General features: G+C 43.6%; 1 protein-coding gene across 2 annotated transcripts in view; it reads left to right on the plus strand.

Annotated features, from left to right (window-relative positions):
- Window positions 1-24,982, plus strand: part of ATP6V1H (ATPase H+ transporting V1 subunit H) — a 113,440-nt gene extending 88,458 nt beyond the window's left edge. For both annotated transcript variants that reach the window (XM_030304562.1, XM_030304563.1), the window contains one exon: window positions 24,633-24,982. In XM_030304562.1, coding sequence (XP_030160422.1) covers window positions 24,633-24,693 — 61 coding nt within the window. In that variant the 3' untranslated portion in view covers window positions 24,694-24,982. The remainder of the gene's footprint in view (window positions 1-24,632) is intronic.
- Window positions 24,983-26,637: the final 1,655 nt, after the last annotated feature.

Below are 26,637 nucleotides of genomic sequence, written 5' to 3' on the forward strand. Positions count from 1 at the left end.
TTTTGGATATAGTAAAGTTAATATTTTACTATTTTTTTTGTTTTAAACATAAGTTTAAAATTACATTTGAGTATAAATCGGATACTCGTGAAATGATAGAACTGGGCTGTCAGTGGATCTTGATTTTGATTCTGTTTTAGGGAGTTACATGTTAAGTTTTTGATAATGTAGAGGTGGATTTGAGCTTACGTAACGAGGGAGTATAGAGTTGTGTACCGTGTGAAAATACTCAATTCTTTTTCACGATTGTGTGGTTGATTTCACAGTTACATCATGAATTTTGCAGGTCTTGGAATTGCTAGGGTTTCTCTCCTTCTACTTGACACCTGCATTTACATGGAAAATGTAGTATGGAAATGGGTATGGAATGGATATGGAAATGGGTATGAAATGGGTATGGAATGGGTATGGAATGGGTATGGAAATGGGTATGGAAATGGGTATGGAAATGGGTATGGAAATGGGTATGGAATGGGTATGGAAATGGGTATGGAAAGGGTATGGAAATGGGTATGGAAAGGGTATGGAATGGGTATGGAAATGGGTATGGAAAGGGTATGGAATGGGTATGGAAATGGGTATGGAAATGGGTATGGAAATGGGTATGGAAATGGGTATGGAATGGGTATGGAAATGGGTATGGAAAGGGTATGGAAATGGGTATGGAAAGGGTATGGATGGCCCGGGTCTGGCCCGGGTTGGCCTGGGTCTAGGCCCGGGTCTGGCATGGGTATGGCACTGGGTATGGAAATGGGTATGGAATGGGTATGGAAATGGGTATGGAAAGGGTGTGGATGGGTATGGAAATGGGTATGGAATGGGTATGGAAATGGGTATGGAATGGGTATGGAAATGGGTATGGAAATGGGTGTGGAAAGGGTATGGAAAATCCTCCTCGATGCGGATGGGGAGCAGAATGGTGGGGGGCTGGAGTGGAGCTGCCAGGGAGGGAGGGGACGCTTGGCGCACCCTGGCGTCTCCTCAGTTCAGGGGGTCTGGAGCGGGTCAGTCGCGCTTACAGCCCTGCTTCCAAATGGCGGCCAGCTCTCTGACCTTCCCGTACTCGCTGTGTATTCGTGGTGTGCTCCTGTTCTTTGAGCAGCGCTGGACTTGTGTGTTAATAAACTTGCCAAAATACATATAAACAGTGACAATGTACGCTACAGAACTTTTATATATACCCTCGGGTTCTACTTTATAACTTAACACCATAAAATATCATCATTTTTCTCCTACAGAATGATCTTAAATGTAATCAGCCTCTAATTCAGAAGCCACAGTATGTGCATATGGACAGCTCAGGACTTCAGGAAAGAAACACTGAATTTTGTAGGTAGAGGATCTTGTGTAGAATTTTCTATCGTTCCTAGGTTATTTTTCAATTTTTTTTTTTAAAGCAGAGTAATAAGTTATAAGTGGTGTTCTCCCCAGATACTTTATGTATAGGTAAACAATGTTGCAGAGGACTCACCAAGCCAAGTGTATGACCGATAACTTTGTTCTCTGATGTCTGCTTAGAATATTTTAGTTATTCGGTAAGTATATAGCCATAAATCCAGTGATTAAAATAGCTACTTATGAAGTGAACTGAAGGAAAAAACCCTTATGTGCATTAGCCTTTTAGCATTAATTGTCATGTTACTAAAATATTCCATGTGATTTTTGATAAACATACAACATTTCCAGGTTTAACATTTTCCAGGTTTAATTTAGAAATTTGTGGTCACTCATTGGGTGCCTGGAATTTTCCATATTATTCTTACATTTTTGGTGGAAGAACCTTTGAAAATGTCTTTGGTATCATATGTTTTGTGTATTTTTTGGAAAGAAATATAACTCAATTAAAAAGTATATCAAAACCAGTTCCAAGAAAAGAGGAATTCTTTATAGCCAATTGTCTCACCATCAGATGGAATAGCTCCCAGTCTGCCAGGTAACGTTGCTTCTACTTTGCTAGTTAGACAGAGCTATTTTGAGGCTGTACCAATTTGTCTGGACACTACGTACCACTTAATTACAATTGATTTGGAGATGCTAGCAGGACATAAATCTGAAATTGTTGCAAAGTACCAGCCTAAATAAACATTTGGGAAGGTCAGTAGTAAGCATTTAGACAGTAAAGAATATAAAAACACTGATGGATAATGGAGTCTGTGTACTTTATAATTAAGTATAAAATCAAATGCAGATTTCACGCATAAATGCATGTGACTAGTGTAAGTATCTGTGGATCAAATTCATGTTGCGGTTTTATTTGATTAGGATGAAAACAGACAAACAGCTGGTTGGGGTTTTGAAGGGTCAGTTAAACATGAACAAAAGAAAAGTCTTGGAAGGGAAGGCAGAGAAAAATGAACTAACTTGCTTTGCTTTTAAGTGCTTTTTCTCCTTTCAGTGGGGGGGGACAGTTAACTTTTGTGGTCACATGAATATTTCATTTCATGGGCTGTGTGTGTGTATGTGAAATAATCAATAAAGCTCAATAGAATACATTATGCTAAAAACTAATTAAATAATAGGGGTGCCTGTGTGGCTCAGTCGGTTAAGCGTCTGACTTTGGCTCAGGTCATGATCACGGTTCATAGGTTCGAGCCCCATGGTGGGTTCCGTGCTGACAGCTCAGAGCCTGGAGCCTGCTTTGGATTCTCTCTCTCTCTCTCTCTCTCTCTCTCTCTCTCTGCCCCTTTTAATTAAAAAAAGAAAAAAAAAAAAGAAAGATTAAGCAAACTTTCTATTTACTCATCTAAGAGATTTAATTACTTTTTTGAATTATTTTATTGGTTTCCTTTTAAGTATGTTATCCAGATGTTGCATCTTGATGGGAGGGGGGGCGGGAATCTCATGGATAACAGAAATGAATTGATAGGTTTTCTTATGACTGAAATTTTGAGGAATTGACTAAAAAAAAATGATGATAAGCCTGTCATCTTAACAAAGACAGATTTAGATGTAAATATCCTTTAATTACATTTTTTAATTTTTTTTAATTTTTATTTTTATTTATTTATTTTTTCAATATATGAAATTTATTGTCAAATTGGTTTCCATACAACACCCAGTGCTCATCCCAAAAGGTGCCCTTCTCAATACCCATCACCCACTCTCCCCAATTACATTTTTTTTTAATTCAAAGAAATTTTAATGTTTTATTTATTTTTGAGTCAGAGACAGAGCATGAGTGGGGGAGGGGCAGAGAGAGAGGGAGACACAGAATCCGAAGCAGGTTCCAGGCTCCGAGCTGTCAGCACAGAGCCAGACGCGGGACTTGAACTTACAAACCATGAGATCATGACCTGAGCCGAAGTCAGACACTTAACCCACTGAGCCACCCGGGCGCCCTACAGTTTATTAAATTTGCGTTTTAAAAGAATTACGCAGAGATGCATTGGGTCCCTACTAATATATCTAACCCTCATATGAATTAAATAATGTTCATCACCAGTCCTTACTTGTATTTTTAAAAGCGAGTTCAGTGAAAAGCTACCAAAGTGTAAGTACAGGGCTCAGAGGTGGTCCCAAAAGATCAGGTTTCTTACACCTACACACCATCAAAGCTCTAGCACGTGTCCCTGGACTTCTCTGTACCTTCAGAAGATTCTTGCCCCACTTTCCTTAAGGGCAGATATTGGCAGATGCTTGAGCGAAAATGGTGTTTTGGAGGATGGTGTTCCCTATCTTGCCACACAGCCCAGAAAACATTTTAGCATTTGGTTACACCGTGCCGTTCGTTCTCTGTGTGGCCAGTTACTTGTCCAGTGGAGGGGGTCTTTGCTGGTATCCCTGTAACCGTTAACTCTCGTTTCTAACTTAGGCGTGGACGAGATGCCTGTCAGATGAGCGAATATGTGCTAGGATAGATACGAAGTAGAAAACCCTGGCACCGCACACGGGTTCAGTGCGGTGCCACGAGGGCTGTGACGGAGGCGTGAGCGCGTGTCACAGGAGCCTGGGGACCGTGCCTCATCCTCCCGGGCCTTCGCGGGGGACGCCTCCTGAGGAGGCGACGCCTGGGGTTAAGCCTGAGGGTGACGAAGGAGTCAGTTGGTGAAGCTGAGGCTGCGGTGTAGGGAGGACTCGTAAAGAGACACCCTGGCGTGGGAGGTCCCAGTGGGGTCCCCGGGACGGAAATCGGGGGCCTGGAGGGCCTGACCTATGGCTCAAGGCCACCTCTGAAGTCGCGCGCCTGGCCTTAGCATTTCAGGGAGACTCAACACAGCCACGGTCATGTGAATGAACACCGGTGTTATTCCTTCTCGGCTTCTCGTTCTGGCGCAAGGGGCTTAGCCTCCCGTGCCGTGAACCGTACTTGTTGGCAAGTCCCGAGCTGGTACAGCGGCTCCCGAGGTCCCGACGGACCTGGCAGCGCTCAGCTTCTGCTCTGTGGCTTTGGGATGTGGTTCCCACCCTTCCGGTGGCAGAGGAGAAGGCAGGTAGGCAAGGAACCAACGCTTTCCTTTCTTTCTTTTTGGTGACTTCTTAATTGGAAAGAATGTAGTGAAAGGTTGCAGGAGCAGAACAACGAACCTCTGCGTGTTTCACCCGGTTTTGCCACTTGTGGACGTTTTGCTGCATTGGTGTGTTTCTCCCTCCCTCCCTCCCTCTCCCCCTCCCTCCCTCACCTCTCTCTCTCTCTCTCTCTCTCTCTCTTTCTGTCTTTCTCCCCCTCCCTCCCTCTCTCTCCCTCTCTCTCTCTCTCAACTGTTTGAGAGTAAGGGGCAGACATTATGACCCTGTGGCCCTAAATACTTCAGCACCTGACTCCCAGGAACTGGCTTTCTCCTGTCACCATAGCACAGTGACACGCTGCTGTCCCCACAGCTCACACTGCCCCGTCCACTGTTTACACTGGTGTCTGTAGCAAATACATTGTGTCCAGTCCAGGACCATACATTGCATTTTGTTACTGAGTCTCTTTCGTCTCATTTAAACAGAACAGTGCTTTGGTGTTTCTTTGTCCTTTTCAGCAGCGGTATTTTTAAAGCCTACAGGCCAGCTGCTGTGTAGAATGTTCCTCACTTTCAGTTTGTCTTCGTTTGCTTCCCGATTAGCTTTAGGGTATGCATTTTGGCAGGAACACCACAGAGGTGATGTCATGTTCTTCTCAGGGTCTTTATCAGGAAGCTCTTGAGTGGGTTTAATAATAACCCTATTATTAGCGGTGGCAGTTTTCACCTAAAGTGGTAGTAGGGTTCTCTGCTGTAATGAACTTCGTTCCCCTTAGTAATTAGTAAGTAATCTGTGCGGAGGTACTTGGAGACGGTAAGCACTGGTTGTGTTTACCAACAAACTTTCACTCATTTTTAGCATCCAGTGGTGTTTCTTGCAAGAATCAATTATTACTGTAAATGATTGCAAAATACCTTTTGGGATTTTATTTTATTTTTTTAATGTTTATTTTTGAGAAAGAGAGAGAGAGAGAGAGACAGAGCATGAGCAGGGGAAAGGCAGAGAGAGAGGGAGATGCAGAACTTGAAGCAGGCTCCAGGCTCCGAGCCGTGAGCACAGAGCCCAGTGCAGGTCTCGAACTCACGAAACACGAGATCATGACCTGAGCGAAGTCAGACGCTTAACCAACTGAGCCACCCAGGGGCCCCTGGGATTCTAGTTTTTATAGGTGTAATGCCTTTGGAGGCAGCACTCTGTACTCACCAGTGTGTAGGAAACTGAATCTGCAGAAGAAATAACCTAACAGTTAGTGAAGGATCTCATGTGGGTTGTACCGGCCACCGGAGGAGGAGGAGGAAGAGGAGGAGGGGGAGGAGGGGGAGGAGGGGGAGGAGGGGGGAAGGGCCAGGCACTTGACGAGCCGGAACTCCTGAGCCAGGAGGATTTTGTCTTACATCCAGTGCTCCTTTCCTTCTAGCATCCAGCTACTGTTTGATAAGTTTCATTGCACGTAGTGAGCTTCAGAGGATTGTGACTTGGTATCAGCTTCCTATCTTAGTTATTATTTTCTGAAAATGACATATCTTTGATCTCTTCTTGAGTGTTTTTATGATAGCATTATAAAGCCATTGAAACAGTATCTCCAAACCACGCCTTTCATCAGACATTAGTAATAGAGGTTTTATGTGGCACACCAAGAGTGAATGTTCCCCACCATTAATAGTTTTAAGAAGGTTTACTCATAAGGTGTTTAGAAAACAGATATCTGTTTTCATATAAATGAATGAGATGTCTTATTTTGGTGAGTGGTTATGTGTTCATGGTTAGTGTGTTCGTAATGTTAGGAAAGTATAATTTTGAGACTACTTTTCCATTTGCCTAATTTTTTTTGCCCACATAAGAGAATTTCATGTTTATGTATGTGTGTATACGTGTGTATACATGTGTATATATACCTATCTTCTAAGATACCTTTTGCATATTCTGCGTGTTCGGAATCAAATATATCCAGTTTATCATGTTCTGACAACCTGCGACAATTTTGCTATTTTTCTTTGAACTATAAGTTATTTTAGGTAAGAATATGTGTCCTAATTATTGTTAACTTATATTTTTGATAAAATTGAAGGGTGGTAAACATTTATACTTAGATGGCAATAAAAAATCTTCGCAGTGTTTTTGTAGATTATCAGTAGAAGCCGCATGTTTAAATAGAAGCTGCCCAAGAAATAGTATCAGTGATAAAATTGTAGAAACAAATAAGCCACTAGAAGGTTCTGCCAGAGCATAACAGGAACGTGATTGGTGCTAGTATACTAGTGAAAGATCTTCACACACTAAGATCTGAACTTCTGTGCGTGCTTTACTTCACCAGGCATGGTTTGTTTGCAGTCAATAAGAACCTACTTAAGCCAGCTTAAATCTAAGAAACTCTCCTAGAAGGACGTCAGCGTAGCTCACAGAACCCCACGATGGGGGAAGTCACACAGTTTCACCGAAACCGGGAACCGGAAAGCTGGCAGGAAGCGAGGCCACAACGTTTTCCACCTCCCTTTCCTTGTGGCCACACGGTTTCTCCCGGCTGCAGTTGCCTGCTTCGTTATTTTCTGTAGACTGGCTTTTCCGCCCAAGGTCCTGTCGGGGTTGCCCCTCGGTTGCCAGCTAACCCTCCAGTTGAGTTTTCTACAGCGAGCTGGCGCAGGGTGTCTCTGCCGAATCCCTTGCTTCCTGCTGGGCGTGTTCCTTGGCCACTTGTCTCTTCCTCACCCGACGAAGAAAGAACAGGATTCGAATGGCAGCGAGGAGGAGTTCTTTTTTGTGGCTCCGTGAGTTTGATGTCTCTGCGTTGCATCCAAGAAGAAGTCCAAAAGGTAGAAATACAGGTTTGGAGTTCCAGAGCAAGATGGGAGCTAGAGTGATAGAGCTGAGTAATCAGGAGACAAGGGATTGAGTCGCGGCAGTAGATGAGATTACCCCCCAAAAGCATGTGTAGAGCCGGACCTCTTCACCTAGGAGGTGTTTCGGTTAGCTCTCTGCAGTTGGATGCCAAACATGTAGAAGTATTGTCTGTGGGGAGAGTCCACGCTTCATCAACTCTGCAAAGGGGTCTGTGATAAAGAGGAGGGTGAGAACCACTGTTAGAGAATGAGACGAAAATAATAAGGGATCGACAGAAGAGGAATAGAATTTTACACGAGGGTGGGGGTGGGTGAAAGATTCTAAGGAGGAAGGGCTACAGGATTAGGAGAAAACCAGAAGCACATACGTTAGGGAAGCAAATGGAAGAGAGTGTGTTTCAAGCAGGGTTGAGTCAGGGGTGGGCGGTGTAAAACACGGCCGAGGGGACCAGGAAGAGGAGGAGCAGATAGTTCCCTTGGATGTGGCTGCAGGAAGACCTCTGGGGCCCAGGGCCGGGGCTCTTGGTGGCCTCCAACAGGCAGATTGCCCCAGGGATGGTGAAGAAGTAAAGAAAGTCACGGTGGTTGTTCCCTCTAGAGGGTTCTTTAGGAGAGGGAGGCGGGAGGACAGTGCTTAGTGGGGGCCTGAGGTAGACATCGGCTGTTTGTTGTCATCATTTGCTTTAGCCTGAAAACGTTTTAAATGCAGTCAGAAGGGAGTTCGGGTGGGAGAAAGTGACGAAGGGAGGGCCCTGAAGAGGCAGGGTGGAGTCGTTACTTGGAAAGGTAACTCGGTGGGCATTGTCAGGCCTCCCTTCCAATAGCCCCTCTCAGGATGAGATTAAAACTCTCGTGGGAGCCTGTTTAGCAAATAAATCTTTATTGAATTGTTAATTGGGGAGTGTAGGTATCCAGTTTGTGCCGAATGCATGTTTTCCCCATCGCTAAAGATTTAACTTTTTATTTCCAGACTTTTGAATTTGAGGGTGTGGCGAGGTGCTGGTTAGGAAGCAGTGCCACTCTTTTTAGTTTTTGTTTTAGAGACAGAGTGCGTGAGCAGGGCAGAGGGGCGGAGGGGGGGGGGAGAGAGAGAGAGAAATGTATACTTTTTAATGTTTATATGAGACAGCGAGTGAGTGTGCAAACGGGGGAGGGGCATACAGGGGGGAGGGGCATACAGAGGGGGGAGGACAGAAGATCTAAAGCGGGCTCTGTGCTGGCAGCGGAGGGCCTGTTGCGAGGCTCAAACTCATAAACCGTGAGATCATGACCTGAGCCGAAGTCGGATGTTTCACCGACTGAGCCACCCAGGCGCCGTGTGTGTGTGTGTGTGTGTGTGTGTGTGTGTGTGTGTGTGAGAGAGAGAGAGAGAGAGAGAGAGAGAGAGAGAGAGAATCTTAAGCAGGCTCCACACTCAGCACGGAGCCTGGCGTGGGGCTCCGTTCCATGACTCTGGATCATGACCTGAGCCTAAATCAAAAGTCGGGTGCTCAACCAACTGAGCCACCCGGGTGCACGCCCCCCACCCCACCCCTGGAAGCAATGCAAGTCTTTAAAAGCGTTCAAAGTATTCCACACTGTTATCAGTTATTGGGTGTGCTGTATAGATAACAGATGGAGGAGAATTAACATTTTTTGAGGCAGTAGCCGGAAGGACATTATCTTTTAAGTCTTCACACATCTCTCTGCAAGATGGACATTACTGTTCTCGGTTTTATAGATATGAAGTCTGGAGCATAAGGATGGTTACGTGACTGCCCAAGTTTTCCCATTTATGGGAGTTAGATTTGAATATGCGTCTGTGTAACTCCAGATTCCAAGTTTGTTGGCACTCTGTCGTGCTGCTGAGTAGAGCGTACTTGGGGCCCCATGAGCGTGTTCTCTCCCATTACACCTGCACAATAGGGCACCTCCTAACCAGACATCTGGTAGCGCTTTGCTTTGGTGTTCAGGTGACACTGCCGTACCACTGGCTCACCTTCTGTCTCCTCTCCGCCTGTTTTCATTGTCAGTGTCAGTATCGGTCACTGCCCGCCCCCTCCAGCTCCTTGCTGTTTTGTCTCTGTTGCTTCCTCAGTGCTTGGGGACGAGTTGTGTTTGCTGACTGAATTAATTAAAGCAATTTTCTTTCCTTTCGTTCCTTCCGCACCCTGGCTTTTGTGCAGGAAGGTTGGTAGTGTGTAGATCTTACCCAGCAATCAGATGCTCCTTTCCTACACACTTGTGGATCAATCCCAGGAGGTTGATTGCCTGGCCTTCGCCTTTTTCTTGCTTCATTTGATCTCTGTCTGCTGCTTCTGGCTCTTTGATGGTGAAAAGAGACTCCTTTTCATCCTCATTTCCCGACTTGATGTGATTTTAGGGTGATGATTCTGTTGCTACTGAAAGGGCATCTTCCCAGATCTTTATAGTAGTAGCCTGGACATGGGTTATAAGTATTTTTTTTTTAATTTTTTTAACGTTTATTTATTTTTGAGAAAGAGAGGGAGACAGAGCGCAAGCAGGGGAGGGGCAGAGAGAGAGGGAGACACAGACTCCGAAGCACGTTCCAGGCTCCGAGCTGTCAGCACAGAGCCCGACGCGGGGCTCGAACCCACGGACTGTGAGATCATGACCTGAGCCGAAGTCGGTCGCTTAACCAACTGAGCCACGCAGGTGCTCCGAGGGTTATAAATATTTTAATAAGGTAAATATAGCTCTCATCACAGCCTTCAACTTTTAAAGACTAAATTAACACTGTTTGCTTCTTTTGGGGTATCTTGGCTTCTTAAGTCACGTGGGTGATTTCCTCTTTTGGTCAACCATTTTGTTTGTTGTGCCCATTTAATGGCAAAGTCAAGAAAATGAATTATATAACTTACACTAAATAGGGTAGTTTAAAAACCTATATTAAATATCCATTGGAAGTTTTTTACAAATAGTTGGGGTGCCTGAGTGGCTCAGTCAGTTGAGCGTCCGACTCTTGATTTCAGCACATGTCATGATCTCACAGTTCCTGAGTTCGAGCCCCGTGTTGGGCTCTGTGCTCGCTGTGCAGAGCCTACTTGGGATTCTCCTGTTTCCCTCTTTCCAGTCCTCTCCTGCTCTCGCTCTCACTCTCTCACTCTCTCTTTCTCTCTCTCAGAAATAAATAATAAACATTAAAAAAATTAAAAAAGTATTTTTACAAGTAATTATTTTTAACCTGTCCATTTCAAGACCTGTTTTTAATTCCCCCAAGTAACTATATGTTTTGTATTTTATCATTTATCAGCATACATTTTTAAAATATCTCTTTTTCACTTATAGTCGCTTTGAAGTAATGTTTCTCATACTTCTCTTATTATTGGTTTTGGAGCTTTAGGATTTCAAGTAGACAGCAGTTATTTGTTGGATGATAGCAGAATATGTTCGTTGTTTGGGCCTTTGTTCTCCAAATAATATTCTGAAGTTCCTCTGGGTAGCATGGTAGAATAATATCTATTCACAATTTGGTAGTCACGGTTTACTATAACCTTATTGATTTGTTGTCTCTGTAGAAATAAAAAAAAATTAAGTACCCTGGATTTATAATATTAAATATATACTTAAAAAAATGGGGGCTGTAAGAATAGACTTTTTATATTGTGACAAATAGAGACCAGTTTCCTGAAATAAATTGTTCATTTGAAGCTTTAGGACAAAAACATGGCACACCCAACTTGGAGAAAATTACTAGGAGAAATTATTTTACCTTATTATCATGTGAAATAAATGATCGTATTTCGCAAATATGATATATTATAGGCATATAGATGGATTATTAAATATAAAAGCAAATGTATAGGTTTGCCTGTGGAAACAATATTTACTATCCAAAGTGTTTGTGTTTGCAGCATAACACTAGAAAATAGACAGCTATCAGAGTACTCTTTTTTTTTTTTCTTGAATGATTTTTGGCATAGTTTTGAGTATAAGTTGTGGGTCGAAATGTTTAAAACAGAATTTTGATTTACTCTGCATTTTGCTAATGAAAAATTTCACCTTGTGTTTTCTCCGCTAAATGATTTCTTATCAGTGGTTAATGCTCTTCAGACCAGATTGTTCACAATATCATGCTTCCCAGCTGTTTTTGTTTTCTGCTCTCCTGTCTCTTTGCTTAACTAGTCTTGAATAATGTGCTGGTTTCTCGGTTGGAATAGATGATAGCGTTACATGGTCACAATTTGCTGTTTTCTGAGGCGCTCAAGATTTTCTGTCTTGTTGGTTGTTAAACCTAATTTTGTTAGTTCTGGCTTGACGTCTCAGTCAGCCTTTCTGCTCCTCTCTGCATGGGTGAGAATTAGAAAAGGCAGTACTTAAATGCTGAGCTGTCAGGTTGAGATGGTGACAGAGACTGCCACATATTGAAGCAAGACATTGAGGAAGGTTTCAGAATTTCAGTATTTGGAAAAAATTTGAGTTCTGCCCTCTGTCTGGATTTATTTAAGTTTGTAGGTTAACTGTTAGCATATTTTACATGCTGGGCTAATTGAGCTAGTCACATACCCTTGTGTTAAAGCCAGTGTATATCTCGTATCTAGTATAGATACTGAGGGTTTTTTTCAAGAGGAGACAGAGCAGGAAGGATAGGTCCTGCTAATGATGTAACACACCCAAAATAACAATGGTTGAGACACAACAGATGTTTGTTCTGAACAGTGTCTCGTGAAAGGATGGGGGTAGACAGTCCTGAACTGTAAGTACGAAGGGATCCAGTCTTCTTCCAGCTCAGGATGCTGCCATTCCTAGGGTGTAGCCCTCGTCCTCATGACTGTGGGTGGTGGTGGATGGACCAGGCAACTGAAAGCCTCCTGGAATGTGCCCCCTAGCACTTCTCCATACAACAACAACTCCTCCAACAGCAACAGCTCCTTGTTGGCCAGTACTCAGTTATGCGGCTACAAAGGAACTGGAAAATGAAGGCTTGACTAAAATCACATGTCCTACTATAAAGTTCAGCGGTTCTATTATTGAGGAAGAAGGAGAGAAAAAGGATACTGGAGACGGAGTAGAAGTTTCTCTTCCAGAAGTTAAATCTGCTATATAATCTTATGTATTAAAATTATCAGTATTTGCATTGATTTTGACTGTTGTGTTGGGACCCATATGACCTACCTCCACTGGCATAGATAATTGAGGAGGCTGTGATTATGTTTGGGGTTCATGTTCTCTTAAAATCCCTTCTTCCTTTTAAGAGTTTTAGGAAAATTATTTGTAATCCCTTGAAAGCTGATATTTGGTAATTTTTATGGCACAGGAATTGCCAGTGCTTTTGATGTTTTGATGTTTGAAATGTTTATGAACTAAAACCAGTAAAATAGTTATACTACTGTTAACTGATGTATTAGCTGAACAAATAGCCAATTATAGATTTTATTTAAATGAAATGTATCTTAATTTCAAAACTAATTTTTGGCAGTGAAGGTTGATGATGATGATTGGCAACTCCATTCATCATGTACTTAAAAGATGTATATTGGACTTCCAAATTTGAACAAAGCTAACTTTACTGGTTACTTTTTGGGAGGGAAGCTAGACTGTTCATCGAACAGGAAGTAATTTAATGCCACTCCTGTAGCAGAGTGTGACAAGCACATGCTTCACTGTAACACTGTGGGGAAGGGCTATATGGCCATGTGGAGAGTGGGCCCAGTCCAGGCCTGGGAAGGGATATAGGAGCTCTTGGCAGATTAGGAGACAGTAACCAGAGAAGGGGAGGGGGAGAGTAGGGAGAGGGTGGGAAGATTCCAGTGAGAGAGTTATGTATGCACATATATTGAGGTCAGAGAGATCCCGACCCATTGGGGGAATTACCACTGGTTCCGGACAGCTGGAGTCTGGTTACAAAGCTGAAAATACGGTTGGAGACATCATAGTGGCCGGGTCATGACAACCGTCTTTGCTGTGCTAGGTTTGAACTCCTTCCTGAAGACTGTGGAAAACTACAGAGATTAGTAAAAATAATCGCAGTGTCATTTTAGGAAGACCATTTTAGAGACAATGGGGGCTGGTGGGTTTGGAGCCTGGAGGGAAAAACACCAGTGAGGAGACTGCAGATTCAAGCCAGGCGGTAGGTTATGAGGATGTCCATGTAGAGAGGCAGGGTCAGGGGTTGGAGAGAAGAGGACTGTCAAACCTGGAGATAAGTTGGATGTGAGGGGAATATAAGAGGGAGGAGGCCAGTGACACCCCCCCCCCCGCCAAGGTTTATGGTTGATGGTCTTAATTACAAAACAGAACGAGACAAGCAAACCAAAAACCTCTTATGTCCTTGCATGCTGTGTTCCAAATTTCCATCATCTACTTGATGCTCTACATAGCTCTAAGATCCATTTCCGGTGATTATAAATTCACATTGGAGGAACAACTGGCCCACATGTTTTGGTTTATTTTAGTCTCTGCATATGTTACGGAGAAATGGTTCTCTAAAGAATAATTCTGTAGGCTTAGGAGATCTTTTAAGCTTAATTATAAAGCTAATTTAATACACTTTCCACTACATATCATTAAAATTTTGAATTTGCCTTCTAAAATATTGTTTCTTTACCGTGGATTTAGTTGAGCCTTCTTGTGTTATAAGGAGACTCTAATTTGAAATTTGAAATAATTTTAAATTTCGAGCATTCTGCTAGTAATGAACTGGTTTAGATTATGAAGTATTTGGTAGGTTTAATTGCCGGCCTCTTTGTCTCATCTGGTGTTTCAGAACATTTCTTGTTAGGAGAAAAAGGCATTCTCTTTCGGGGTCTAACTTTCCTGTAGTGTAGGATTCTCCAGCTACTTTTCATTCAGCAATTACTGACATCTTAGAATATGCCAGGCACTGACCTAGTACTTGAAGAAGGTAAATTGACATTCTGTCTACTCTCATGCACTTAAAAGTCTTAATATTCGAAATATAATTCAAGACAAAGGAGTCTGTAATAAGCCTTAAATATGGACTTGGCTTATATACTATTCATAACTAATATAAAATCAATTTTCTTCTTAAAAGTCCTTGTAACAACACAGACCTTTCTCCCACACTGCGTGGTGCATAACTAGATCTGTAGGTGATGTGGTCATTTAGGATGACTTCTGGTTTGTGGTTTCCGCATGAAGGAGCTTGGAAGGTCCCACTGCATCCTGACAACAAGTAAAGAGCTCAACAGACTGAAAAAGCAACAACTCTTTTTGGATCCATAGGAGAGGGAAGGACATAGGGCTAACGGCAGCTCCCAAGATTGGAGAGACAGAGAGGCACGCACAGGGAGTTTAGGCATACTGGGGCAGACCCGTAAGCAGAAACCGGTGAGAGAGCCAGCACCTGGGTAGGAAAACCTGGAGTCTGCTGAATTTCAGGAGGCTCAATGTGGACAAGTCTGAGAGTTAAAAACCCCAGGGAGACCCAGTCATAGTGAGTCCTTACCATACAGTGAGGTTTATCCTCAAAAGCTAGACCAGGATCCCACAGTAAATATCTGAGAAAAGTCCCCTCAGGCTTTTGGCAAGGGCAGAGGAAGGGGAACCATCTCAAAATATGCCAGAGCACTTTGTACTTAATAAGGCCTACCCTCGAGGGAAACTGGCTAACTAGAGCCTCACCTGCTGGGATATTATCAGTGTCTAGCTGGCCTGGGGAAGGGAGGTAACCAGCTCTGTGTAGCTCACTCTGGCCATCCTGTCCCACCCAAGGGGGTAGAAGAAACCTTGAGAAACGCTTGTGAAGTTCACAGTCCAGAGGCCATAGCTCACTAGAAGACCGAGATCTAATCACAGGATGATAGAATGCTTCCCCTTCCTGCACCTTACCACCACATTACCGAAGGCTTATTTACAGGAGCTCTTTTCACCTAGTACATCATGTCCAACTTTGAAGAAACTATGACAAGGCGTACCAAAAGGCAAAAGGCACAGTTCGAAGAGACAAAGTATGTGTCAGGATCAGCCTGGCAGTGATGTTGAGATGATCAGACTGGGAGTTTTAAACAGCTATGATTACTGTGCTAAGGACCGTAATGGATACAATAGCATGCCAGAACAGGGGAATGATGTAAGCAGAGAGATAGGAATCCTAAGAAGGAACCATGAAGAAATGCCGGAGTTGAGAAACACTATGATAGAAATGAAGAATGCCTTTGATGGGTTTATTGATAGCCTGGATGTGGCTGAGGAGAGAATCTCTGCGCTCAAAGAAATATCAATAGAAACCCCCAATACCTAAAAGCAAAGAGAACAAAGACTGAAAAACCCAGAATAACCAAGGACTGTGGGACTTCTACGAAAGGTTTGATCTATAGCTTGCTCAATAGAACCAACCTGATCTGTAGAGTCAATGCAACCCAAATTAAAATCCCAACAAGTTATCTTGTGGCTATCAACAAACGTATACCAAAGCTTATATGCAGAACAAAAGACCTAGAATAGCCAACACAGTAGCGAAGGAGAAGGACAAGAGGATTGACGTTACTTGACTTTAGGACGTAACTACAAAGCCACAGTATTCAAGACAGCGTGGTATTGGTGAAAGAATAGACAAGTAGGGCAATGGAACGGAGTAGAGAATCTAGACGTAGACCCCCACAAATACAGTCAACTGATCTTTGACAAAGGAGCAAAGGCAATACAGTGGAGCAAAGATAGTCTCTTCAGCATATGGTACCGGGCCAACTAGACATCCACATGCAGCAATGAATTCGGCGTAGACCTTACACCCTTCACAAAAATTAACTCAACATGAATCATAGACCTGAATGTAAAACGCAAAACTATAAAACTCCTTGAAGATAATATAGGAGGAAACCTAGATGACCTTGGGCACGGTGATGCCTTTTCAGATACAATGAAAGAAATAACCGAGAAGTTGGACGTAAGTTAAAAATTTATGCTCTGTGAAAAACGTCAAGAGAATTAGAAGATGAGACACAGACTGGGAGAAGATATTTGCAAAAGACACATCTGTTACCTGAAATGTACAAAGAACTCTTAAGACTCAACAATAAGAAAACAACCTGAGAAATAAATGAGCCAAAGATCTTAATAGACACCTCACCAAAGGAAATACACTGATGGTAAATAAATATATGAAAAGATGCTACACATCCTATGTCATCAGGGAAATGCAAATTAAAACAAAAATGAGATGCCACTACACACCTATCAGATTAGTCAAAATCTGGAACATTGACAACACCAAATGCTGGCCAGGGTGTGCAGTGACAGGAACCCCCATGTGGTGTTGGTGGGGATGCAGAACAGCGCAGCCACTTTGGAAGACCGTTTGATGGTTTCTTATAAGACTAACTATATTCTTAGCATATGATCCAGCAATTGTACCTCTTGGTATTTACCCAAAGGGGCTGAAAACTCATGTCCTTACAAAGACCTGCACAGGGAGAGTTATAGCAGCTTTATACGTAAAGTTTTTTAATATTTTCATGTTTATTTTTGAGAGAGAGGGAGACAGGGTGTGAGCAGACAAGGGGCAGAGAGAGGGGGAGACACAGAGTCCGAAGCAGTCTCCAGGCTCCGAGCTGTCAGCACAGAGCCCGATGCGGGGCTCGAACCCACGAACTGTGAGATCGTGACCTGAGCCAAAGTCGGACACTCAACCAACTGAGCCACCCAGGCGCCCCTAGAAAAACAAACCTTAAAAAAAAAAAAAGATACGAGGTCATGATTTTCAGGTCACGATCTCACGGTTTCTGAGTTCGAGCCCGCATCGGGCTCTCTGTACTGTCAGCACGAAGCCCTCTCCGGGTCCCTTGTCCCCTTCTCTCTCTGCCTCTCCTCTGCTCGCCTGCGCATGCTTGCTCACTCTCAAAAATAAGTAAACGTTAAAAAAAAAAAAAAAAAAGATGAAAGGCGTGTCTGCTGCCACTCCTGATGTTTTGAGAGCTCGATGCGTTGCGTATCATGACCATTTGTTAGAAAAATGAGAAAGTGTGTAAGACACGGCTGATCTAATGATAAAGCTGCTGGTAATAGGTAAAGAGGGACTATTCTAGAAAATAAGCTAGAGATAAAGAAACTCTGGATATTTAGATTTTATAGCTGGTTTAAATGATTTGATTGTTGGAATTCCTGTGTGAAAAATAACTTCGTTACTGCAAATTTTGCCTAAATTGCTTTTATAATAGACTCTAAGGCAGTTGCTTTTAAAATGCACATTTTTGTTTCTTAGGGCCAGCACTCACATAAATCGATTCTACTTTTAGAATCACTGACCTCTTTAGAGATACTGCGACTCTATTGATCTTTGAATTTAGATGCCATTAGAAAATGAAGTGGCGAGTGGTCATGAAAATACATTTGAGAAATAAGCTGAGGACTCGCATTGTGATGTCCTTAAGCTTTTTATTCTCACGTCTACACAGTAACATGTCCTCAGCTAGTGGGAGGTCGGATAGTGTACCGTGAGGCGGTATTATATAGCAATGAAGACTCTGAGTTTGTAAATCAGACGGACTTGTGTACAAACACCTCCTGCCAATAACTGGTTAGCCTAACATTACAGTATGTCATTTTCATCGCTAAACTCCAGTTCCTTTTCTATAAACATGGGGCTCGTCTGTAGCTTTTATGAATCTTATCGTGGAGAATAAATAAGAAAATATATGTCAAGCAGTGAGGGCCGTGCTTAGTACTAAACAGCAGGCACCGGGAAATGGTACGTGTTGTGGAGATCACTGTTCCCAGGTTGAGATTTTTAAAGTATTGTGGGAACAGTTTGTATGTTCTTAAGTTTGGAATTTGACCCTGTTTCTGGGTTTCTAACTGTAAATTAGATGCATATGGCAGAGGGCACGGTGAGTTTTACATAGTTCTGTAGTTACACAGGAAAACCAATTCATAAAAACGGAATTTGCTTTGTGTGCGATCATGATAAAAGCTGGAAGAATGAATAACTTGTAACTGTAGTGAGCTAGCATTAAAAAAATAATTACGACAGGCTGGTACAGAATATTTAGATTTTATTTTTTCTCTTTACCGAATAGAAATCTGTGTTGCAAGCCAATATAAAGTTCGTATTTTCAAAAAAAAAACAAAAACTGTTTTCATACATTCAGAGAAGGATATTTCATTTATGATTTATGTTATACCCACTAGTTTTCCGACAGGATAGGCAAAAGTTAAGAGAAATACAATTATGACTCAGTTGTAGGTTTAATAATTATTCTAATAAACTCACAGAAAGATGTGATATATAGAATTCTAGGTCCTTTATCATTTTAATTATGAAAATTTATACACCAAAGGAGACTAAAGAAAGTAATACACAAATGATAGTAACAGTGGATTTTCTTTTTTTTTTTTTAATTTTTTTTTAATGTTTATTTATTTTTTGAGACAGGGAGAGACAGAGCATGAACGGGGGAGGGTCAGAGAGAGAGGGAGACACAGAATCGAAAGCAGGCTCCAGGCTCCGAGCTGTCAGCACAGAGCCCGACGCGGGGCTTGAACTCACGGACCGTGAGATCATGACCTGAGCCGAAGTCGGACGCTCAACCGACTGAGCCACCCAGACGCCCCAACAGTGGATTTTCTACTAAGCTTTTTGGCAGCCAAGGGAAAAAGGAAAATAAGGGTGATTGTAGTTTTTGTAGATTAAGATGTTTGTCAGGAGAAAATTCACTTTTTTCCTGGCACTAAATTATATAGATGAAGTTGCCATGTGTTTATTTTTTTTTTAATTTTTTTTTTAACGTTTATTTATTTTTGAGACAGAGAGAGACAGAGCATGAACGGGGGAGGGTCAGAGAGAGGGAGACACAGAATCTGAAACAGGCTCCAGGCTCCGAGCTGTCAGCACACAGCCCGACGCGGGGCTCGAACTCACGGACCGCGAGATCATGACCTGAGCCGAAGTCGGACGCTTAACCGACTGAGCCACCCAGGTGCCCCTTCCATGTGTTTAAATTATATAGGCAAAGCATGTTGAATATCACAGTGTCTTCAACTATGTTTTTTTTTCCTTCTTTGTAACTACGGTTTTAGAGAAAGAATAAAAATGTTTGCTTAAACAGCCCTAAATATAGTGAAGGTCTGACACTCCCTTGTAATACGGTGAAGGGCGTTCTCTTCTAAGGGTTCATGTATGCCAGGGGATGCCCCCTGGTGCCCGGCTGCCGATAGCTGGGAGCCCAGACACGAATGCCCTCTCCAGACTGCCTCTTTCAGGCGGGTTCCTTCTCAGGAACCGGAAAACAGTTTTTCAGTGTTACGACGGATGCCGAAGTGCAGACCTTTTATGGTCATTGACAAGAGAATGAAACAGGTCCTTCTTAAGCAAGTGTCAGCATGCAACATGATTTCTTTTGTGAGCTGTTTTGTACTTGGATTTTTAAAAAGGGGAGTGGGTCTTGAGACCATTTCTTTTGTCCGTTTCAGAGATTTGGACTCCCAAATGGTTTAAGTTGTGGATGAAGTTAAAGAGGAGAAAATACCACACTTCTCAGATTTTGCTTCCTGGGTAGTAAAAGCAAAGATTTAACGTCAAACTCCTGTGGATTTCTGGTACACACTGGGCACTTTCTGAGTGAATTATAAGTGGAATTTTTATTCTTGTATCGATCTTCATGTACAGAATGACTCAATACTTAGATTAATTCATTTACAATAATTCTTCTTGAATCTTTTGTTATAGATACACTGCAAGCCCTTGAAGTAAAATCTGTAATTGTTTTTCCTTTTGCCTGACGGTAATGGCACCTTAATCTGAAGAAATTATGTATATCCTCTTAGTACTTTCTAATCTGTAAAATTAGGAACAGTGGCTGCTTTTTGTACTTTTTTAGGGCTCTTACTGCGTTGGGCGTCAGTCCGCTTCACAGCATGAAGAGAAAGGGATCTGAGCCCAGGCCGTTTGCCCACTTTGTCCCTAGGCACGTTATTGGAAGTTTTCTGAGGCTCCTTTCCCTCCCCCGTCAATGGAGGTAACTCACCTCGCAGGGTGCAGTGAACTAGGAGAATAGCGTGGGCACACGGGCAAGCAGGTTTCCCTGTTGGCTGGTAACAACGAGTGGAGTGTAGCCACCTGCTCTGTGTTTCCAGCCCCAGGCGCTTGGTGCCCGGACTGGGCTACGGCTGGGGCCACACGGAGTTCAGAGGCAGGCTTGGGTGAACCTTGGGAAGATTTCAATTGGCTACGTGTTACCATTAGCCATAGGGAAATAGACCGTATCCTTTTACAAGCCACAGATGTCCTCCAAAGCTTTGCGCACGTTAGGTCCTTTTTCTGCAGTTAGTATCTTTTTCAGTTGAGCCTCAGTTCGGCTCTCTCTGGTATTTTCACAACTCACGTGCCACACTGCAAACATCGCAATTTCAAGAAAGCCCGAGGGGGAGATTTAATTCTTCTTTCCACGGGTCCCATCTGGGCTCTTCTCCGGCCAGACTTTTGGCATTCTGTGACCTGTAATTCAGGCTTTCAAAGTTCCGTCCGGGTTTTTGATGTGCACGCTCTCGGTTGAACCCTTTATGTGTTCTTGTCCTGCATCTAAGTCTCCAATTGCATAAATCCTAGTGAGCAGACACAAAGGGGGCCCTGCGTCCTCTGCATTCCAGGCACTGAGGTGGACGGCCTCGGGGCCGCTCTGGATGTGACAAAAATGAGAGTACCGTGGAGCATACCATCCATAATAGAGGCCTTCGACCAGGAGAAACCAGGCAGCAGAAGACCGTTGGGGTGAAGCCGTGGTTGGACGTGCTTTTGTTTATTTGTGTTTGGTTTTTTTTTTTTTTTTAATTTTTTTTTTTTTTTCAACGTTTATTTATTTTTGGGACAGAGAGAGACAGAGCATGAACAGGGGAGGGGCAGAGAGAGAGGGAGACACAGAATCAGAAACAGGCTCCAGGCTCCGAGCCATCAGCCCAGAGCCTGACGCGGGGCTCGAACTCACAGACCACGAGATCGTGACCTGGCTGAAGTCGGACGCTTAACCGACTGCGCCACCCAGGCGCCCCTATTTGTGTTTGGTTTTTAAGTTTATGTAGTTTGGGAGAAAGCCAGGCAGCACAAGGCTGCGAGCAGGGGAAGGGGAGAGAGAGAGGATGAGCAGGCTCCGCACGGGGCTCCGTGCCACGAACCGGGAGCTGGAGTCGAGCCTCCGACGCATGACTTACAGGGTCGCCCAGGTGCCCCAGACGAGATTCTAAATTCTCTGCCAGAAAAAAACGCATCTTTGCCGGTTTACTATCTGACTCTGACCCTTAACGCAGTGATGTCTTTTTTATGAAGAAATCAGTCATCTTTTTTCACCTCCAAGTGTTCACTCTTGTCCCCTGAATATCATTTAAATCTGGTATGGGAATGGAGCACCCTTCGTGTCTCTGAAAAGGGTGGAGCGGACGGGAGCCTCCGTGTGTGACCAGGTCCAGCCAGACCCTTTCGGCCACTTGGCAGTTCAGAGCACTGAACTCTGGAGGGCTTTGCTGTGTGACCTCGTGTCATTTCTCTTGGAAACTTACATTTAGAACGTGGTCCGGGGCGCCTGGGTGGCGCAGTCGGTTAAGCGTCCGACTTCAGCCAGGTCACGATCTCGCGGTCTGTGAGTTCGAGCCCCGCGTCAGGCTCTGGGCTGATGGCTCGGAGCCTGGAGCCTGTTTCCGATTCTGTGTCTCCCTCTCTCTCTGCCCCTCCCCCGTTCATGCTCTGTCTCTCTCTGTCCCAAAAATAAATAAACGTTGAAAAAAAAAAAAAAAAAAAAAGAACGTGGTCCTACACATTGGTCCTTACTGAAAGAACCACAGCTTACTGTAATTGGCATGGTGTCTTTAGGTATACTTTTTTTTTTTTAATTTTTTTTTTCAACGTTTTTTATTTATTTTTGGGACAGAGAGAGACAGAGCATGAACGGGGGAGGGGCAGAGAGAGAGGGAGACACAGAATCGGAAACAGGCTCCAGGCTCCGAGCCATCAGCCCAGAGCCCGACGCGGGGCTCGAACTCACGGACCGCGAGATCGTGACCTGAGCCGAAGTCGGACGCTTAACCGACTGCGCCACCCAGGCGCCCCAAGTATACTTTTAAAATGTTTTCTAAGAAATCACTCTCAGAGGGGAAGAAAAATAATTTCCCTTCTACCTTTCTGAGTTCTTAGCTGAGACCCTGTAATAAATAACAGATTAACACGAGAAAGAGAGTCGATTAACATATATATCTCATGTACACATGGGGGACACCCAGGAAAAATGGGCAACTTAAAGATGTAGCTTTAAAATTTAGGATTAAATTCCATCTTAATAGGGAAAAAGGAGTGTGTGGGGGGGGCGGTTAGGCCTCTTAGGGAGAGTAACTGATTGATGGATGGACTGTTGGAAGAATTAGTGCAAAGTATCATAGATTGTGACAGGGTCTGTCTGGGTGTGATACGGACTTCTGTTCTCTTGTGATAAGAGTCCGTCCTCCCTGGTTGCTGAAACTCCAGGGGAGGGGACTGAAGAATTGAGTTCCTTCTGGAGGACCTGTGTTTAAGGAGATAAGGGGAGGTCAGAGAAAGCCTCTCCCTGCACTTGCTGTTTTCAAGTGTCTACAGCTCAAAATCATCAGTCCCCCAAGGGGCGTATTTGGGGATGGCATAGTCTGCTGACCCTTTGTGCTAAACAGTCTCACTTTTAGAATTGGAATATTTGAAGGCCCAATGAAGCATGCCTCATTTTAGGCTTAATTCCTTAGGTACATGCAGGAAAATACATAAGGTCTGGACATCTTGTAATAAGTATTATATTGTACCCCTCATCTCTCCCTCCCCCCACAACACAACACAACCCACTTATGCAGTCATACGTGGTTCCTAGTTACAGGCCTCCCCAGAATGGCACCATTGATAGTGACCGTAAACTCCTGCTTTTTTTCCTGTCTAGTGAAATGTATAGGTGGTTTTCCTTTTTTCCCTTGCATGACTTAGAACTACCGACTTGATGGTTGGTTGAGCATAAGATCCCCATTGTCCACGTTATGTCAGGGTAGCTCCTGGTGGACACGGGAATATGTTATGTGCCTTAATATGACACACAGAATTGATAAGTCAGTGACGAGAACTTTCACGGAAGGATAAGAAAAGCACATAAACCGTCTTGACACTGTAGGAAGTTTCAGTCTGCCCCGTAGTATTTTCAATCCTCCTTCACCTTGGTGAGACTTCTGGGGGTCCCTGACACCTCACCTGCACCGGTCCGCAGAACTCGCTCTGGTCCATGCCCTGAATGCTGCTGCTTGTTCTCAGTCCTGCTTCACAGCTCTGCTAGCTTTGGGCCAAGGCCGTGACAGCGGCCTGTGGCCTGCGGCCGTGACTGTGCAAACCCCGCCTCTCTCCCCTCTCTCTAGCTCTGTGGAGAAAGGCAGGCTCACATTTGCTGGGAGACGCTGGTGGCCCCCGTAGGTCGTTTCCCGGAGGTGCTTGGACGGGGAGACGTTGGGTGCCAGCCGATGGGTTGAGGAGATGACACTAGGCCTGTGTGTGCCCGCGGCTCGTCCCCAGCAGGTGCCCTCATCCCGCAGCCTCTGGAACCAGCACATCCCTGAGGGGGTGCAGCCGGCACGTAGGCCCAGGCCTCTATCCAAAACTCATGCTGTTTCCTTTCCGTGGCAGGGACTCTTTTAAATGTTCTTTACAAAATGTCTTCTGTTCAAAAACAACAGTTTGGGCACGTCGTTCACAGGGAAGTGGGAAAGAAATTGTTTCTGTCCTGGAATTAACAGTGGTGCCTGTATGTAAGAGCTAAATATACACCTGCTGCGGGTGTGGATTCAGCTCATTTCCTGAAGGCGAATGTGATCTAAATAGTTCAGCAACCACTGCTCTAAGCCGCAGTGCCCCCCTGTAAAATGAGAATACTCCTTCTCTGTTCCCGTGGCGACTCTGAGGACCCAGCGTGACCATCGCTGTGAAGGTTCTAGACTATGTTGGCGCAGAGACAGTAGCTGTGTTACAAGTTGTGAATCTTGACGTTATTTTCACCCCTGGGTGTCGATACTTGTATTCAGTAATACGAGGACATCTGTTGTTCGTGTTATCGGTACACTTACATGGAGTCATACTTGAGTGGGTTTTGAGCTTTGCAGATTGAGAATGTGGCCAAGCTCGGAAACAGGCCTCGTACCCAGACGGGGAAGGAGGCACCGCCTTGTAAGTGTGTGCACAGCCACTGGGCATGTGTGACGACTTGTGCATGGTAAACAGAGCGCTTAAAATTCATACAGTACGGTACTTTTCAAATCTGGAAAGGATTAGTTTTCGGGAGCTCTTTTACTAATTTGTAGTTATTAAAGGAAGTATAGATGACATTGTATATTGTGCTTCGATTTTGAAAGAGATTCTCTGTCATTTAAATTCTAATTGACCTTGTCCTTTTATTCCTGCTGTTTTAGGGAATATCTTGGTAAACAGCTCCAATCCGAGCAACCTCAGACCGCTGCTGCCCGGAGCTGAGCATGCCCTCCTGCCTCAGAATCTCCTGCCTTCCCGTTCTACCTGGGGTATGAATCTCAGTAGTTAGGGGCAGGAACAAATAATTTTTCGTTTTACTTGCGATTTTCTTCTGTTGTGTAGCTTTTCCCAATGCTGATTTTCGTTAGACATGTTTGCCCATGAAGTTGTATAAAAGTAGGTGTTTTCTGTAGCTAAGGAAAAGATTACCGTTACCCGTACTGCTTGTAACTTCTGTATTTATTGCTGTCTGGAAATGAGTATAGTTATTAAAGGACTCTCGCTTCAAAAATGTTTTCCTCTTGTTCCTTACTTGGACTTTAACAAAAATCACCTGTTGTCCCAGCCAAATTGAAAGAATTGTTGTTGCAAAGTAGTGAGTGGTAAGTAAATGTTTTGAACTTCTGTGTATTTCTGTCTGTCCATCCATCCACCCATCCACCTTCCTACCTAATCATCCATCCGTCCCTCCACCCACCCATCCATACATCTCTCCGTCCATCCATGCACACATACACATTGCAGCAGTCCTCTGCTAATATTTAAAGAACTTTAAAATTTTGAACACATTTTTTAACATAATGCTGTGGTCCAAAAGATTTGCCTGTGGAGCTCAGTGAAGAATTTTAGCTTTTAGCTTTTAGTTTTAGAATATTTCATTGATTTCCTGTACCTTCATTCTTGGGTTTTAGTACCAGAAGTCTGTTTTGTTTTAATACTTTTTGGCTTAAATGTTGCCAGTAGATATTTATTTCTGTTCCCCTCTCTCTTTACCCTGGAACTGCAGGCCTTCAGCAGCCCTCCCTCCTCTAAACCTGAGACTTTTGTCTTTAAATCTCTCTCTGCATCTCATTTTTCATTCATTTCAATTGTGTATTCGCAGCAGTTCTCTGAATGCCAAGGTGTTTGGTAAATGTAGGAAGGCTAACAAACTATTTTGATAGCTTTTTCCTCTTGAGGAAAGATACTCATAGGACCCATCTCCTGTGTGAAGATTGAATATTATTTTATTTTCAGCATAGAGGTCCTATCGAAAAAGTTAGTTAAGATAATGGATGTCTTTCCTGGTTAGTGAGTTCATGTGACTTGACCTCATATTTCCAAGAAAATAGGTAATATGAATCCAACCAATTTTTTCTTGACTGAAAGTTTTTTTTAGAAGTTTTTTTTTTAAGTTTATTCATCTCTCTTGAGAGAGAGAGAGAGAGAGAGAGAGAGAGAGAGAATGAATGCATGTGGGGGAGGGGCAGAGAGAGGAGGAGAGAGAGGCTGTCAGCCCGGAGCCCAGTGGAGCCCAATGCAGGGCTTGATCCTACGAGCCTCGAGATCATGACCTGAGCCAAAATCAAGAGTCAGATGCTTAACCAAATGAGCCACCCAGTCACCCCTTGACTGAAAGTTTTTTAAATTGCTTAGACCTAGATATTTTTACTTCCCCAAGTATGGAAAAACCAGAGACAGAACTTCTCTTTGGTGGTAATTACAGATTCTGCATTAGCAAAGGATCAGTTTTTGTGTTAATAATGTACCAGTGGTCTATAAAGCTATTAGGTTTTTTAAGACATTCAGTTTCCTGAAATTCTGGTAATGAGACGTTGCAGTTTTCTTAATTTCTTAAGAATACATTGACTGTGGGCCGCCTGGGTGGCTCAGTCGGTTAAGCGTCTGACTTCGGCTCAGGTCGTGATCTCACGGTTTGTGAGTTCGAGCCCCACGTCAGGCTCTGTGCTGACAGCTCAGAGCCTGGAGCCTGCTTCAGATTCTGTGTCTCCCTCTCTCTCTGCCCCTCCCCTGCTTGTGCTCTTTCTCTGTCTCTTAAAAATGAATAAATGTAAAAAAATTTTTTTTAAAGAATACATTGATTGATGTCATACATTCGGAGTTTAGCTTCATTTTGCATAGGTCTGTGGTTCTAAAGTAGATTCAGTGACAGTCATTCAGATGGAA

Source organism: Lynx canadensis, chromosome F2 (genome assembly GCF_007474595.2).
Source record: "Lynx canadensis isolate LIC74 chromosome F2, mLynCan4.pri.v2, whole genome shotgun sequence".
Lineage (NCBI taxonomy): Eukaryota > Metazoa > Chordata > Mammalia > Carnivora > Felidae > Lynx > Lynx canadensis.